At 36.1% G+C, this 15,567-nt stretch overlaps 1 protein-coding gene across 1 annotated transcript in view; it reads right to left on the reverse strand.

The window, feature by feature from the left end:
- CDH7 (cadherin 7) overlaps nt 1-15,567 on the reverse strand; it is an 81,349-nt gene that overhangs the window by 15,204 nt on the left and 50,578 nt on the right. Inside the window, exons 6-7 of the mRNA XM_069005933.1 lie at nt 14,873-15,060; nt 3,152-3,405 (exon numbers count right to left, since the gene is read on the reverse strand). Of these exons, the coding sequence (XP_068862034.1) occupies nt 3,152-3,405; nt 14,873-15,060 (442 nt within the window). The remainder of the gene's footprint in view (nt 1-3,151; nt 3,406-14,872; nt 15,061-15,567) is intronic.

A 15,567-nucleotide genomic window follows, 5' to 3' on the forward strand; every position in this document is an offset into this window, starting at 1 on the left:
CACTCTCATTCAGGTCAAGTAGGTACTCCAGAGCACTTCCCTATACTCAGGATGAATTAAAATGTCTGAATCAGATCAAGTGTGATCATTGCAATTACTGTCACACTGATAATATATTAAATTATTGATATAACACAAACCAAATCCCTTGAACAACATGAAAGAATTATGGAAGATAATTAAAAAATGGGACTTCCTAGACACAGTCTTATCAAACGATTTGTTTGTTCTATGTTGCAATACACCATCTTCTTCTTTACTGTATTACTGTTTTTTGAACTATCCCTCTTAGCTCTATAATCTAAGTGCAGAGACTTGTTACATAGATAGAATTGTTTTGCTGCATTATGTCACAGCGAGAGAGAGACTAACGAGTTGTAACAACAACAGTAACAGCAGTTTCCATGGATTACTCCTTTCCCTCCTTCACTTTTTCTTTTCTTCTTTCATTTTGTGTTAACTGTAGGCCATTTTTCACTTTATTTCTTGACAGCACTGATGTTTATTTGGTCAGCAGTGCTCTACAGCTGCTTTGTGGCTGGCAAGTTTCCCCATGAGACGATACCTGTCACCTCTGCTGTGTACTCAATCTTGGCAGGCCTCATAGCTAAGATTCAATCTCCTGCCAGATTTCCTTTAGAAATCCTTAGATTTCTTGATTATTAAGACTATCACTATGCAACTTGAAGAGTCAAAAGAGAAGGAGGAGAAAGATGAAGGAGAAGGAGAAGGAGAAGGAGAAGGAGAAGGAGAAGGAGAAGGAGAAGGAGAAGGAGAAGGAGAAGGAGAAGGAGAAGGAGAAGGAGAAGGAGAAGGAGAAGGAGAAGGAGAAGGAGAAGGAGAAGGAGAAGGAGAAGGAGGAGAAGGAGAAGGAGAAGTGAGAAAGATGAAAAGGAAGAAAGCAGTAAAGGAGGGAGACAAGGAGGGAGACAGGGAGGGAGGGAGGAAAAGAAAACAGGTTACATAAATTGGATGACAGATTCTTATGAAACAAGGAGAAAAATAATTTTATGCATAGGAAGCAAGCAGTTTCCCTTATTTACGAGCATTGTACCCATACTCAAATTCTAAAAGAAAATATTTCAAATACTTTTAATCCTTTAATTCCTCACAGCCATTAATACTTGAAAATCTTTGAGCTGCAGGAGTTTTAAATCCTTTATTTAAGCTAGTTCAAACACCAATAGTTCTCTGGACCTTATGAGATAACCTCTTATTTTCAAAACATTTCTATTTTCCCTAGTCAAGGCTTTGTGTCTGATCTTGTAATTTCAACATTTCAACATTTTCTGAATTGTAATAGATCAGTTTTTAATCAGTATCAATATAATCCAATGTTTGGGAGTTGGAATACTTATTTATAGATTAATAATTTAAACTTCTTAAACAGATCATGAAAAGTTTTATGCATTAATCCTCCTCACATTCCAATTTTAGGTGAATCTCTCTCTGATGTATCAAAGCATATGCAGAAGAACTTTAAATTATGTGATCTTTCAGTACCTTCGACAATGTACATAGCAGGTTCACAAGGATATAGATGAATCCTCACTACTTTTCCTTTTTGCTCTCCCTCAAATTCCAAACAACTTTGAAGCAGAAGGAATCGTCAAGATGTTAGTTGGTGATATAACTATTTTTTGTGCTGGAATTGTAAAAATTAACCAGATCAAGGCAAATAAACTCACCTCTATGTTTACACAGGACTCAAAAGTACGATGACCATGGCCTGCATTAATGGAACTGTGTTTAAGCCTATTCTAAATGATTCTGCTAAACCAGATATTATACACCAGATGCTAGCATCAATGCCAGAAAATACTGCCACAGCAAAGAAAGAGCTCAGCAAAGATAAATTTCACAAGTAAATCCATGCCAAACATTCATCCAGGACTTGTTTATACATGATAGGAATCAGCTATTTTGAATATGTTGCAAATATATAACGAAAGAGATAGAACACTTGCATCACCTCTAGGAGTGAAACATATGCTTTACTTTTGCAATATAAGATCACTGCTTTAGAAACACACTACATTCCCAAGCTAATTTTCAATGCATGAAAGGAACGACTTAACATCACCCAAACAAATGACATCCAAACAAGTACCTGCAATGGTCTTTCTTATTTATGCCCTAAGTGAGCAATAAAAACAAATGAAACTAAGCACTATGTTTTGTGTATGTGTTCTTCCTCCTGCAGGTGTTTAAATTCACAGAGTTCCTAAGTCATAACCATTACTTTTTAAATCCTTTGTATGTTCATTTGAGAATTAATATTCTGCATAAGAAAAATAACAAGTAGCTCATTACTGGTTTAGCTAAGGTGGTGAGTCTTTGCCATTCAGCTCTAACCTTAGATACAGGCAAACATAAGATTGAGAATTTGTGTTCTCTTATGGTTTCTTAAAGATCTTGGACATTATAATGTGGAAGACTTGCAGGTTTTTCAGACACTGAAGACAAAGGAAGAGGGGCTTGACAGCTTATGAATCTCCAGTGATCATATCTCTTCCCATTCAAATGGAAGTTATTTGGCTGCAGAAAAATTTACAGAACCAAAAGCCTTTAACCATCCCGACTAGAACAGGATGCATCTCAGCCTGTCCGCTTCTCTCATGTGAAGAGTTTTCCTAATGTTTCCTGCTGTGGGACCTCAGCTCTGGTTTACCATGTGGGGATTTATGTCCTATTCCATTCTGATTCCTAGTGCACACAGACTGTGAAACATTATTCAAGCATACACATATATGATAGATATAATTTTTGATCCTGGTTGATTTAAGAGAACATAACTTGCTATAGATAATAATAGGCTCTTCCTAAGCTTAGAGAGTAATAAACATGAGTGATATTTTTAGGTGATTTTTTTCTTTTGGGGTTCTGAAACTATATCTTCTCTTCTTTGTTTCACAAAGATTTCAATATATTTTTTTTCAGAGGTTCAGGTTATAAAAGGTTTTTTCAGAGGTTTTTTCAGAGTTCAGGTTATAAAAGTCAAACCATGGAAACTCATATAACATCTGAATCTCCCCTCTGAAAGGGAATAAAGCTTATTAATTACTTTCAGTGTAACCAAAACCCCTCCCACCACAAGGTGAACAACTTCAATGCAAAGGCTGAAAAAATAATTAAGACCTCTTAGAATTACCTGACAGGACTATTTGAGGCATCTGGATCATGGGCAGCTACGGTTCCAATGATAGTGCCAACCTTTGCTGCTTCAGACACCACCATGGAGTACAAACGTGAGGTAAACACAGGTGGCTCATCAACATCTTCTACAATTATCTTCACTGTTGTCATATCACTGAAGGGTCCCAGACTCAGGAAACGAGGGTCAACATGCATATTGGCTGCTTCTATCCTCAAGGTGTAGCTTGTCTTAGCTTCAAAATCCAGCTCCTATATGGGCAAAGTTATTAGGAAATTTTATTATTCAGCAACGTTGACACAAAACCGTTTCGCTTAAAACTTTCAGTAAATACAAAATTACCCTTGCCATTTGTACACAACCAGCACCTTTGACTGAGAGACTATATTTGATGTTTTTTTAGCTTTCTCAAAACACTATTTGCAGTGTCTCACTAGGTGAATATTCTGCAATGACTTTAAAAATAAAGATAGTTCTACGTCGTGAGTGAAACAAATTTATGAGATAATGGCAAAACTTTCTGTAACTTCTGTGAGGACCAAATTCTCACTTATTATTGTGAATTAATACTTATTTTTGTCTTATTAATATTTTATCTAAGCTAATGGCAAATACAATGGGACATACTACACAGACTAAGAACTCGATCTTTTCAGGTTACTTATAGGTGAAAACACCTCATTCAGAAAATTGTGGGTGGGACTTTTTTATTTTAAATTTCTTTGGAATTTATTGGTTTTTCATAGTATTTTGATTGACTAAACAATTCTTTCTCCAAGCTTTTATAAATTTGCATAGAAAATGTGGCAATTGCTTAAATGACACTGCTTATATGGCAATATTTTGTACTGAGATGCAGCCTGGAGATTGTTTTGTTTTGCTTATTAAGCAAAATGCACATGATTTTTTTATACTTTCCTTCTGCTTTAATTTTCTTTGATGGAAGTACAGTTTCTTTTCAAATAAATACTGCATTAGATTTAAAAATTGCCCACCACAATAAATGAGATATCTGTGATCTGGAGGACAGTCCAAAAAGAAGAAAATTATTTTTGAGGGAAAAAAATCATTTTAGCTCACAGACCATTAGTGAAAGAAAGTATCAAGTTAATATTAGAACCATTTACCCTGTATCTATAGTCTTACTTTGTCAGCTTGCACCAAACATCCAGCTAACTATTCCTTTGTAATTCCAAGTTTAATCATCAAAAACAGCAGCAAAATACACAAGCTGAAATCTGGTTACTCAACTATAGCTTCAAACTCTAATTCCAAGTGTATAAAATAGATTAAAAAATGTTTTTCTGTAGTTCTGCTGCTGAATACATCATAGGGATCTGAGAAGTGCTTGGAAATTAATCCTCCAGCATCTGCGAAACATTCCAGTATTCACTCAGAGGAGCAGCAGAGGTGAAACACACATCTGTTGACCTGCAAGGGCCTAAGTTCTCCATCTAGTTACAGTGGGATAAATCCCAAATGAGCATCTTAAAGTCAGCGATTATGCTGATGCTATAATACAGCTGCAAACAGTCTAGATTTAAATATGAAAAATGAACTGCAGCACAGCACACTCAGAAAGGCACTGAACTTTTACAAACTCTGTGTGGCAGCAAAAGGCTTCTCCGAATGGGAATACATGTGACCCTCACATTATGCAAGCACTTACTTCTTGCATTGAATCAGAGTTGCAGTATCCATAGCTCTAGGAAAACAGATATGCTGAAATAGAAAGGCTGTCTGGATACTTGCCACTGTACTGGATACAACTGGTCAGTATTCATTAGTAAAGCATGTTTATTATTTTTTATTTTCACTTTGGTTTTATATTTAGGTACAATACATGTGTTATGAAACAACCTCACAGCCATAATGCAAATGCAGTGTGATACTGGAATGATGAAAAATGCCTCAGAAACTTCATTCTATGGTGATAATAATTAGGCAAGTGATATGACCATGAGCAGCAAGGTTAAAGAGAAGACAAAAAGGCACACAAATATCTTAAAGCATCACATTATCTAATAAAAGCAAACTATTAATTAAAAAAATTACAACCTGAAAAATCAGCATACTAAATAAACATATGATAACCTGAAAAATGTCAAAGACAAAAGGCTAACATCTGTTGAACTTTAAAAAAAAACAAACCCAAACCACAATTCCCCCTCAATAAACAAAAACATTGACCCTTTAGCAAACAGTATATTTTCAAAATGTACAAAAGTATTTAGTGGAGAAAGGAAAGCTAATTTGTTCTCATTAATGAGTGATATCTGTTGAAATTGGGTGACTGAGATTACAGAGATATCTAATCAAACACATGGAAATATATCATGAAACTGCAGACAAGATAGCTTCTGCTATACTAAGGTCAACAGCACAGTCCTTCTAAGTAGAAAAGATTATGAAATCTCTGATTTAATAGACATAATACATACAGCACAATATATGTAATTGAACAAATTATATACATTTTAATTTTAAGAGACTAGCACAACAAAAAAGAAATATTATTTAAATTAATTTTAAGACACCCACAAGTTTCTATATTGATTAAAGAAGACTAAGTTAGAACTTAATATTAACTAAAATCATAAAAATGAGTTTTTTCATGTGAATGTTTATCGTGAGGGAGTGTTAAACTAGTAGGGAGTTCACCAAAAATACACTTTCATTAGAAAAGTATTTCCTCATAGAAAAGGATGAATAAATAACAGTGGTGTAGATGAATATTCTAAACAGCCTTACTTACTAAGAGCATGTTCAACCTTCTCTAACGTAGCCATGTACATCTAAGAAAATCACCATATGGTGTTTAGAGTGATTGTAGCAAAATTCTTCCAGGAAAGAAGTCAGCTGGTCTAGTTGTGAATGCCTGTTTTTCACCAGTCACTAGTAAGGGAGTCTCAATAACTGAAAGAAGTAAACATCTGCTCTCAGCAACATGAATACTTCCCTAGGATTCCCTCAGATATCTTTGGGTACCCAATGCTGCTGACAGTATCCAAAATATATAAGGATCCTTGTTAACAAAAAAAAAAATAAATGAATTTTAAAAATCGAATCTATGTACATATACAGTGGAGAAAAGTTGATGTTTAGAAGAGGGTAAGTATGGATTGGCAAAGGGACTTTACAATATCAAGTATTATTGTGTTATGCAGTGGAAGTAATGTTTTATTTAAGCTCTTTCTAGTAGAACCTGGCAGCTGTGGGGTGCAGCAATGCCTACAAAAGCTACAGTCATCATCCTCAATCTGTTGCTCTAAGATACACAACCTTAGCTCCCGTGAGGAATACAGAGGTATCAATCAGGGTTTGAGGCAGAATATAATCTAGGAAAAACAAACGGGATATCTAAGGTATGATTAATATGCAAGAGCTCTTGACCTGGCGTAAATATTTCAACATTTCTTAGCTAATATAATGAAGAAATTAGATGCTACCCACACTAATGAAAGACAGAAAGTGAACTGAAAATATTTTCCTTTTTTTATTTCTTCTTATCTAATTATCACTGGTGTCTGTTATACAGAGAGCATTATTTAAATGGCCTTCGGATTGTGCCTTCATTATTTCCTGCCATAACAAAAGCAGAAGATTCCAGTGATGGAACACCAAGTTAACAGACTGCAAATCACTACATCAGTAGTGAAGGTTAAACGGACAATGTATACTTCAGTCCTTCAGTACAGTGAATAGAGCTTGACAGCTTCATTAATATCTCTGCATTAGTATTATCTGATTAGATCTTGTGCAGGATCCATTAATCTTTCCTTTTTTTGAGGTATGTCTTTTTTTTTCTTCTTTTCCTTTTAAGAGTTAAGAATTTTATCCTCTCTGAAGGAAATTACCAAACAAGTCTTCTATTTTAGAGAGGCTGGATATGAAGTTATAACTCAAGGAAAGCCCATTTTTATAATGTTCACTTTTACTGTATGGTAACTTTGTAATAATGTACTTTTCAGAGGTGAAAATCCCATTTTTAAGCCCAGTTGAGGTTTTATATTGAAAACTGCAGTACATCAAACAAATGCACACAATCTCTCAAAGGAACCATGGAAGCCTCAAGTTCTTACATTGTAAACTCTGATACAGAATTGAAAGAAAAATTTCTAGCTAAAAAAAAATTTTAAAAAATTAAGAAATGTTAACAGTAATGGAAAGATATCTTTTCACTCAAAAGCTCATGCATAAACCCTCTCCTCCCCCCACCCCTATTTTATAATTGCCAATATTGCTTTTAGAATGAACTCAGGTTTTAAAATAATCTCTTAGCAGTCAATTTCTATGCGAAAGTACTTTGCAACTTTATTTTTCCTTTGACATTCAAACTGGTTGGTGATATTTGTGGTAGGGCTGTGTATTGAGGGTAGAAATGAAGGCAAAGTGAGCAAGAACTCTACCATGGGAAATCTTAATGCTTGTCACTTTCTGCAGTAAGACATTGCAACCCTAACTCTACAGAGTATTTAGGGGTTTTTTGGTCTTTTTTTTCCCCTCTTAACTCAACTAAAATCTCTCCATAGGCTTCTGAATGGCTTGAATCACATCTCATAACATTTCAAAAAGTCGCATATGATACATAAAATAAAAATATATGTTTCAGACTTAATTTTTATTATTAATTACCATAACTACTTTAAGTACCAAATATTTGATAAAAGTGTAGGTGGATACAGAGCATCATGTTTTAATCTTTAGATGTTTTACTACTAAGCTATTAATATTACTGAAGTCTAACTTTAGCCTGCAACTTTCTGAATAAAGTGAAATCTGTACTTATATGATGCCTTTTTTAGTACACTATTTCTATGAATAGTGCTTTGGAAACCACAAAAAATAAGGGTTTGTGTATGTGTTTTGCTTAGAAAATGAAGCCAAGTGAAGCCAAGACTCCATTAATATGTATTACAATCAGGATTCTGAATCAAGATGTGAAAAATCAACATGAATTCACTTCAAAATTGTACATAGGTTTGCATGGACACTTCAGAATCTATTGTATTAAATGACTGAATCATCATGCACTTCCATAAATGTTTCTTCAATTCTAAGATTTCTACTGCAGAGAAAAATCTGACACATTTTTTAAAACTCCAATATATGCAAAAAAATTACACTTTTTCTCCAAACACCCTCACCACTGTGAAATTGAGCTATGCAAATGATCTCAGTCCTTACGAACGGAGCATTGATAGCAGTATGTAAATTACAAATGAAACCACAGGAAGGAATTGATCCTACTCTGCAGATGGAGAACTGAGTCACGGTGTGAACGAAGAAAAAATTTTGAAATACATCTAAGAAATATAAATGCCCGATTCCTTTTCATAAACTCTACAACACTTATTTTTTTTTCTGAAAAGATCACATAAGATGAATGTTTTCCTAAATCCAGCTTAAACATAACTTACATATCTAGTTTAGTTTTACTTTGGAATTGGCAGCCCATGACTTCAACAGGTGCACTCTTCACTGGGTTAAAAACTGGCTGGCTGGCTGGCCAGCCAGGCTCAGAGAGTCCGTAGTGAATGGAGTTACACCCCGTTGCTAGCCAGTCACCAGTGGTGTTTCCCAGGGCTCAGTGTTCAGTCCAGTCCTGTTTAATATCTATCAAAAATTTGGATAAGGGGTTTGAGTGCACCTCAGTAACTTTGCAGACAACAGTAAGTTGGGTGGGAGTGTTGATCTGTTGGAGGGCAGGAAGGCTCTGCAGTAGCATCTGGAGAGGCTGGATCAATGGGCTGAGGCCAACTGTGTGAGGTTCAACAAGAAAAGTGCAGTGTTCTGCACCTGGATGACAACACCCCTGCAGTGCTTCAGGCTGGGGGCAGAATGGCTGGAAAGCTGCCTATCAGAAAAGAACCTGGGGGTGCTGATCATGAGCCAGCGTGTGCCCAGGTGCCTCAGAAGGCCCATGGCATCCTGGCTTGTATCAAAAGCAGTGTGTCTGTAAGGACCAGGGCAGTGACTGCCCCCCTTGTACTTGGCACAGCTGAGACCACACCTTGAGTCCTGTGTCCGGTTTTGGGCTCCCCACTCAGGAGGTGTTGGAGTGTAGAGAGAAGTGCAATGGAGCTCATGAAGGGTCTAGAGACTAAAGTCATATAAGGAGTGGCTGAAGGAACTGCGGTTGTTTAGCCTGGAGAAAAGGAGGCTCAGAGGGAACTTTATTCTCTAGAACTACCTAAATGGAGATTTTAGTGAGGTGGGGGTCAGCCTCTTCTCCCAGGTAACTAGGGATAGGACAAGGCAACACTACCACAAGTTGTGCCAGGAAAATGTTCAGGCTGGACATCATGATGACTTTTTTCAGTGAAAGGGTACTTAAGCATTGAAACAGACAGCACAGGGGATCATCATCCCTGGAAGTGTTCAAGAAATGACTGGATGAGGCACTACAGTCTAATTGACATGGTGGTGTTCAGTCAAAGATTGGACTTGATGAACTTGAAGGTCTCATCCAACCTTAATGATACTATCCTATGATTCTATTTTATTCTATTCTGTTCTGTTCTATGATTTACTACAGAGACTGTGCTATGGTGTAGAGATTAGCCAAAGTCGCATTATTTGCAACATCAGAATTGTAGCATGAACTGCTCTGAACAGGATAAAAATAAAAAAAGATTTCTTCTGTTTCATTTGACAAGTGAGAACTTTTCATTTATTTGTTAGTATTATTTAACAAAAGAGAAAGTAAGTAAATAAAGGAGTGGGAATATTTCCACAGGGACATGTAGCTACTAGGCAACAAATTGTATAATATAGTAGGTTACAGGAAAAGACCCTTATTAGCTTTCCTACCACTTTCCCACCCTCCCTTTAAGCTGAGAATATTACTTATGGGTCTCATTCACGTGTTTTTTATAACAAATTCTGAAGAAAGAGGAAAGACAAAGAAAAAGAAAATCAAAGTTTGTCTTCAACAATTTTTCATATCCTATTTCACATTATGACATAGCTGAAAATAGCCTAAAAATTACTTACACGTTTTATATACCATTGTAGATGCATGCGGGATACATTTTTTGCATATGAATTCAGTTAACGTATTGCAGAAGAGAGCAGATTTTGTTTATTAGTGCCAATAACCAAGTAAATGGTGCAGCACTGTTTTACTAGCTTCTGTCATTAGATGAAATTTTAGCTTCTCTAATCTTACAAAACCCAATACTACCCAGACATAACAGGCTGTTATTATGTAAGCCATAACTCCATGAACAAAATTAGTCATTGTCCTAAATATTTAAAAAATGTTGTGTGGGGGGTTTTTCATTTATTTGTTTTTGTTTGATTGGTTTGTTTTGGTTTGGGTTTTTTTGGTGGGGGCTGGGGGATTTTTGTTTAGAATGAAATTAAGCAACTTCCTGTAATACGTGAACTTCACATCTCATTCATTCAATCCTGATTCAAATATCCTAACTGGGACAAAATAAAATAAAGTGTGATGAGTATGTGAAAATCCATATGGCTGCAAAAACTGTACAGTTATACACATGCTTCCTAGTTGTGCTACATAAGGTAGTACAATCCTACTCTTTACTCTTTGAAAAGATAAAGACCAAGTGGATAGAAACACAAAGAAAGCTTTCTTCTCTTGTCTGATTCCATTTGGTCAAGGAAGTTATTGCAAGAGTCCCAGACTATTGTCAAAATGTTATTTTGAGCTGAGGTTTAGTCTGGTAGCTGATCTACACTGACATTAGTCACTAGGTAGCAACAGTACTAGCATGTTCAGGAACTTGTATCCCTTGTCTTTCCGTGGCTATAAGAACTATGAGCAGAACTACCACTGCTATTCAGAAAACAGCACTGTTCTCTAAATGTTTAGAGAAAAATACATCCTGAATAAACTGTGCAAGCCAAAGAGATATCTGGGTTTATAGCAATGCAGAAGAGCTACAAAGAAAGGAAGAATACACTCCATGTATTTCAATGAATATCACTGTTAAAAGTAAAACCACAATTTTTTTTTTTCCACTGACTTGGGATGTTTTGAAGTCTCTGTGTTACAGGGTACAGAGAACAAATATGTTCAAACATGCATGGAAAACAATCCAAAAAAACCAAAAATTAAACACACCCAAATCTTATTCACCAGTAATCTTGAGATACACCTAACCATGTAACACTTTTCTCTAATATCGTGGTATTTGGTATGTCTCTGTTTCAAACCGGATCATTTTCCTGCATTTTTTGCTCATCCTTGGGCAATTTCTTTAATACTCCATAAAATGAATATTGTGGAATAAAAGTAAAAAAGAACATAAAAATCTTTCTTTGCTCAGTGAATTCTTAAATCTCACTTCCCTTCCCACAGTTTTCTTTTCTTTCTTACAAAAACTCTTTCTTTTTTAATTTAATGCTTCTCATGTGTTAAAAGAAGTGTTAGTTTTGAGTGAGGAAGTCAACTTTCAAAATTGTCTTAAAGTATCTTATCCTTCTAAAAACAGAATGCAAAATCCTCAGCTTGTGTGTGGAACTCGGATAACCAGGTGCCAAACTTTCTCCACAACACCCAGCACAAAAACGAATGGAGAAGTGCCTTCAGCTGCTCAGAGTTACTGCCGGTGATTTTCATGCCCAGCCTGCTGAGCTTTATGTACAATTGCAGCAGAAGTATGCAAAACTAAAGCACCCATTTGCATTTAGAACCAAAGCGTGCCTTTTCATAAGTCTTTGCCTTGGCATTTTACTGCCAAGGCAAAGACTGTGTACACAGACATGTCATCTGAGCATATCAATACTCACAAGTTGAAAAGGATGGGCATGCATTTTGAGGCTGAGCTGTTTCTCAATACCTCAGCTGATTTTAGGGCATGAAAAGGAGCAAGGTAATTGCACTCAGAGGAGTACAGAACGTCATGTGCCCAACAGTAAAATGTTTAGGCAGATTCCAGGCTACATACTTATTTTCTTTCCTGATTTCTAACTAACAAGCACACATTAACATGCAGGGATAACCTGACTGATCTGGAAGGTAAGGCTCATGACTGAAGCCACTTAATCCACATACACAGTTATGAATGAACTTCAATTCAATTTATTATCCAGAAGAAGGTGCATTTGCCTGATAGCCACTGTGGTTCAGCTCTTCTCTTCTATCCTAGACAATGTTCTCTGCAGGGTTGGCATGGGCAAAGCACATGGTTCCCTGGAATCAAAATGAAAAGCTAAGAACATCTGGAGGTTTGGGAGGTGCCCGTCAGAATGGAGAATTGCCTTTGGGTATGTCAGAGTATGTCAGGTTTGGGTGAAGGGCAGTCAATTTTCTCCACAGCAGACCAGTGCTGTGCTTTGCATTGGTAGCTGGAAAGGTGTTGACAACACACCAGTTTTATGGCTACTGCCAAGCAGTGCTGGCACAGCATCAGCGCTGTCACTCCAACATTCCCCACACTCACCAGTAGGCTGGTGGGCAAGATCTTGGGAGGAGACATAGGCATAACAGCTGATCCAAACTCACCAAAGAGATATTCCATGCCATAGGGTGTCTGCTCAGATATAAAAGCTAAGACAAAGGCAGAGGGATGAAGGGGGGGGTGGACATTCATTATTTACAACCTTTGCCTTCTGAAGCAACTGCTACTTGAACTGAAGCCCTGCTTCCCAGGAAGTGGCGAGACACCTCCATAAGGAATAAAATCTTCTGGTTTTCACTTTGCTTGGCGTGCATGTGATTTTCAGTCTTGCTTTTGTAAACTGCTCTTATATTGAACCAAAAGGTTTTCTCTATCTTATTTTCTCACCCCATCCTGCTGAAGAGGGGATGATAGACTGGCTTGGTGGGCACCTGTCACTAACCAAGGACTACCTACCATACAGAGGAAAGTCAAAAATAGTAGGAGAATTAGAGAAAAGGTCTACTGCTGCAGAGAAAAATGTCTGAATACTTGTGTCAAAACATGGCAGTATGTAGGTATAAAAATTATTAACAGATTAGACCATTTGATCAGGTCAACAATTTTTAATGTAGTCCAACAGCTATTTCACAGAGCACTTCTTAGGCAAATATTCAGTAGTTAAAAGTCCAGTTCAGTTCCCTAGCTAAAATGATTACAGAAATAATAAATGTCAATTATTTGGTCCACTGTATAGCATTGAAATCAGGATACTCCAGGAACAAATACCGTGACTACAAAACCATACTAAAAATGGAAGTTAACTCACCAGTTCTCAGATAACTGAAGACCTTGACTGATTAAGTATTGTTCATTGTAAATGTTCTACCCTAGGATAGGCACATTTCTCCCACATCTTTGCCCAAAAACTTTAAATGAGCAAACTGAAGGAGCCACATTGAATTTGGCTGTTGAACAAAAAGACTACCAACTTTCCATCACTTGTATTTCAAACGTGCTAAGCAGAAGTACATTTTGCAAGAAGCCTAAGATGGGTGTTTTTTCCTTGAAAATTGATGATTCACATTACACATATTATGATCTTTCAAGGGTGAACATACTTCATTTGTTGTGACATCTATGGATGATTACCAGCTCTCAACAGGTGTTAAGGGCACCAGGAAATTAGCCCACTGCTTTGCAACATCATTCAGTCAACTTCTTTCAAAAGGGAAACAGAACTGAAGCTTTATATTGCTTTAAGAAGAAATTGATGCACCAGAGAAGGGAAAAAAATACCAACACAAAAAGGCAAAAAAACCCCACCACCGATAGGTGAAGGTTCCAAAGATTAAAGAAAGTATAGGGAAGAAAAACCTGTTATGGAACCGTATTAAGTATATGGTCCTTGTTCAGAAACATAGTTACATGTATTCCAAAATGCCAAGTCATTCCCACATTTTAGGGGTATTAAGCTGTTGAGGAATCCATTCAGTGTAGGTAGCTGGGTGAGCAGCTGCAGTAGGAGCTGCAGATTGGGCTCTGGGTGGGAACTCTAGGCTGTGAAATGATGACCTTTTGCATAACAAAGATCACAGGGACCATGCCAAGCATTCACCCATTAAGAGGTAGGAAATAGGGATTTTTCTAAGGTGTTGTATGACTTCTACTGTTAAAAAAATTTAAATTTCCTTGAAAATTATTTCAGCACATTTTTACTTTTTAAAAGGATAGTCTAAAAATATGTTGCAGCAATGTAAGAAAGCTTAGTTTTAGTATTTTTATATAAATATGATTTTTCAATTTCATAATGTTTTCTAACTGCACACATAGAAAGCTGTGAAGAAAAACTACTTATTTAAATTTTACATGGTTTTTTTTAAAAGAATAGTTTTTAATAATACACGATCTTGTAAACCTACTACTTTTAGTGTTACATAATTTTAACTTAAAAATATGTGCTTTCTGAATAGTACCACCTCAGCCAAAGACATTTAGACAATTATTTTTAAAATTAATTTCAGGATCCATTTTTTATTTGGAACTTACATTTTTACTGCAAGATATATTTTCACATTTCCTACTATTTAATACAAAGCCAAATGAGACTGAAGTTTAGATTCCCATTCAAACACGGCCCTTTAAAACATCCTCCTCATAACTATACAGGTCTTGTCAAAGAAAATGCAGAATATTTTTCAGCACAAATCATTAAAAACCTCAAAATCACACAATGAAGTCAAGATGAAATATACCAACAGAAACCTTTACAGCAGACAAGGCTCTTAGAAACAAAAGCTCATACTCTCATTACCTGCCCCCATTTTGAAGAGTTCCAAATACAATCAGTGGGTAAAATCAGACTCACCTTCTGAATGGTTATGATTCCCTCCTGGGTGTCTTTGTCAACAGAAATTTTGAATACTCCCAAACCATCCCCATCCACAATCTTGTACTCCATTTCAGCATTAGGTCCAACATCTGCATCTGCAGCTTTTATTCTGGCTACCACAGAAGCCACTGGCAAAGACTCTGGGACATTATACTGATATGATCCTGCAAAATTATAAAATTTAATGAATTCAGAGCCTTCTGGACTGAAAGCCAAAAAAAATAAATCTAGTGTTCTTAAATCTACCTTCCTTTAAGTCATGTGCCTGAACATTTACTCAGGCTACAAGAATCTATTCTTCATTTTTGAAATAGAATTGCCATTTTTGCTAGCTTTTCTTTGTGATAGACTCTCAGTACAACAGGCATAACTTCTTCATGTGACAAGAGAAGTATAAAGAAAAGATGCAAAAATATAACTCAAAACTTAACTGCAAATCATGATGTGAATCCCTGATAATGCAGAGACTCTTTTACTTTGTTTTTTCAGAAAAGAGGAAAGAAAAGCAAGTAAAATAATATTAATATAAAATCTTATTATTTCATAGCTGTATATCTTGATTAGGCAGTTCATAATCTGAATATCACTAAAAACTAATATATATTCATTTCTTTAACAGTAAGTGCACCATCTTGAAAATTCTAGCTTTTTTATTCAAGTACAAAATGATA

This window comes from Aphelocoma coerulescens, chromosome 2 (assembly GCF_041296385.1).
Source record: "Aphelocoma coerulescens isolate FSJ_1873_10779 chromosome 2, UR_Acoe_1.0, whole genome shotgun sequence".
Classification (NCBI taxonomy): Eukaryota; Metazoa; Chordata; class Aves; order Passeriformes; family Corvidae; genus Aphelocoma; species Aphelocoma coerulescens.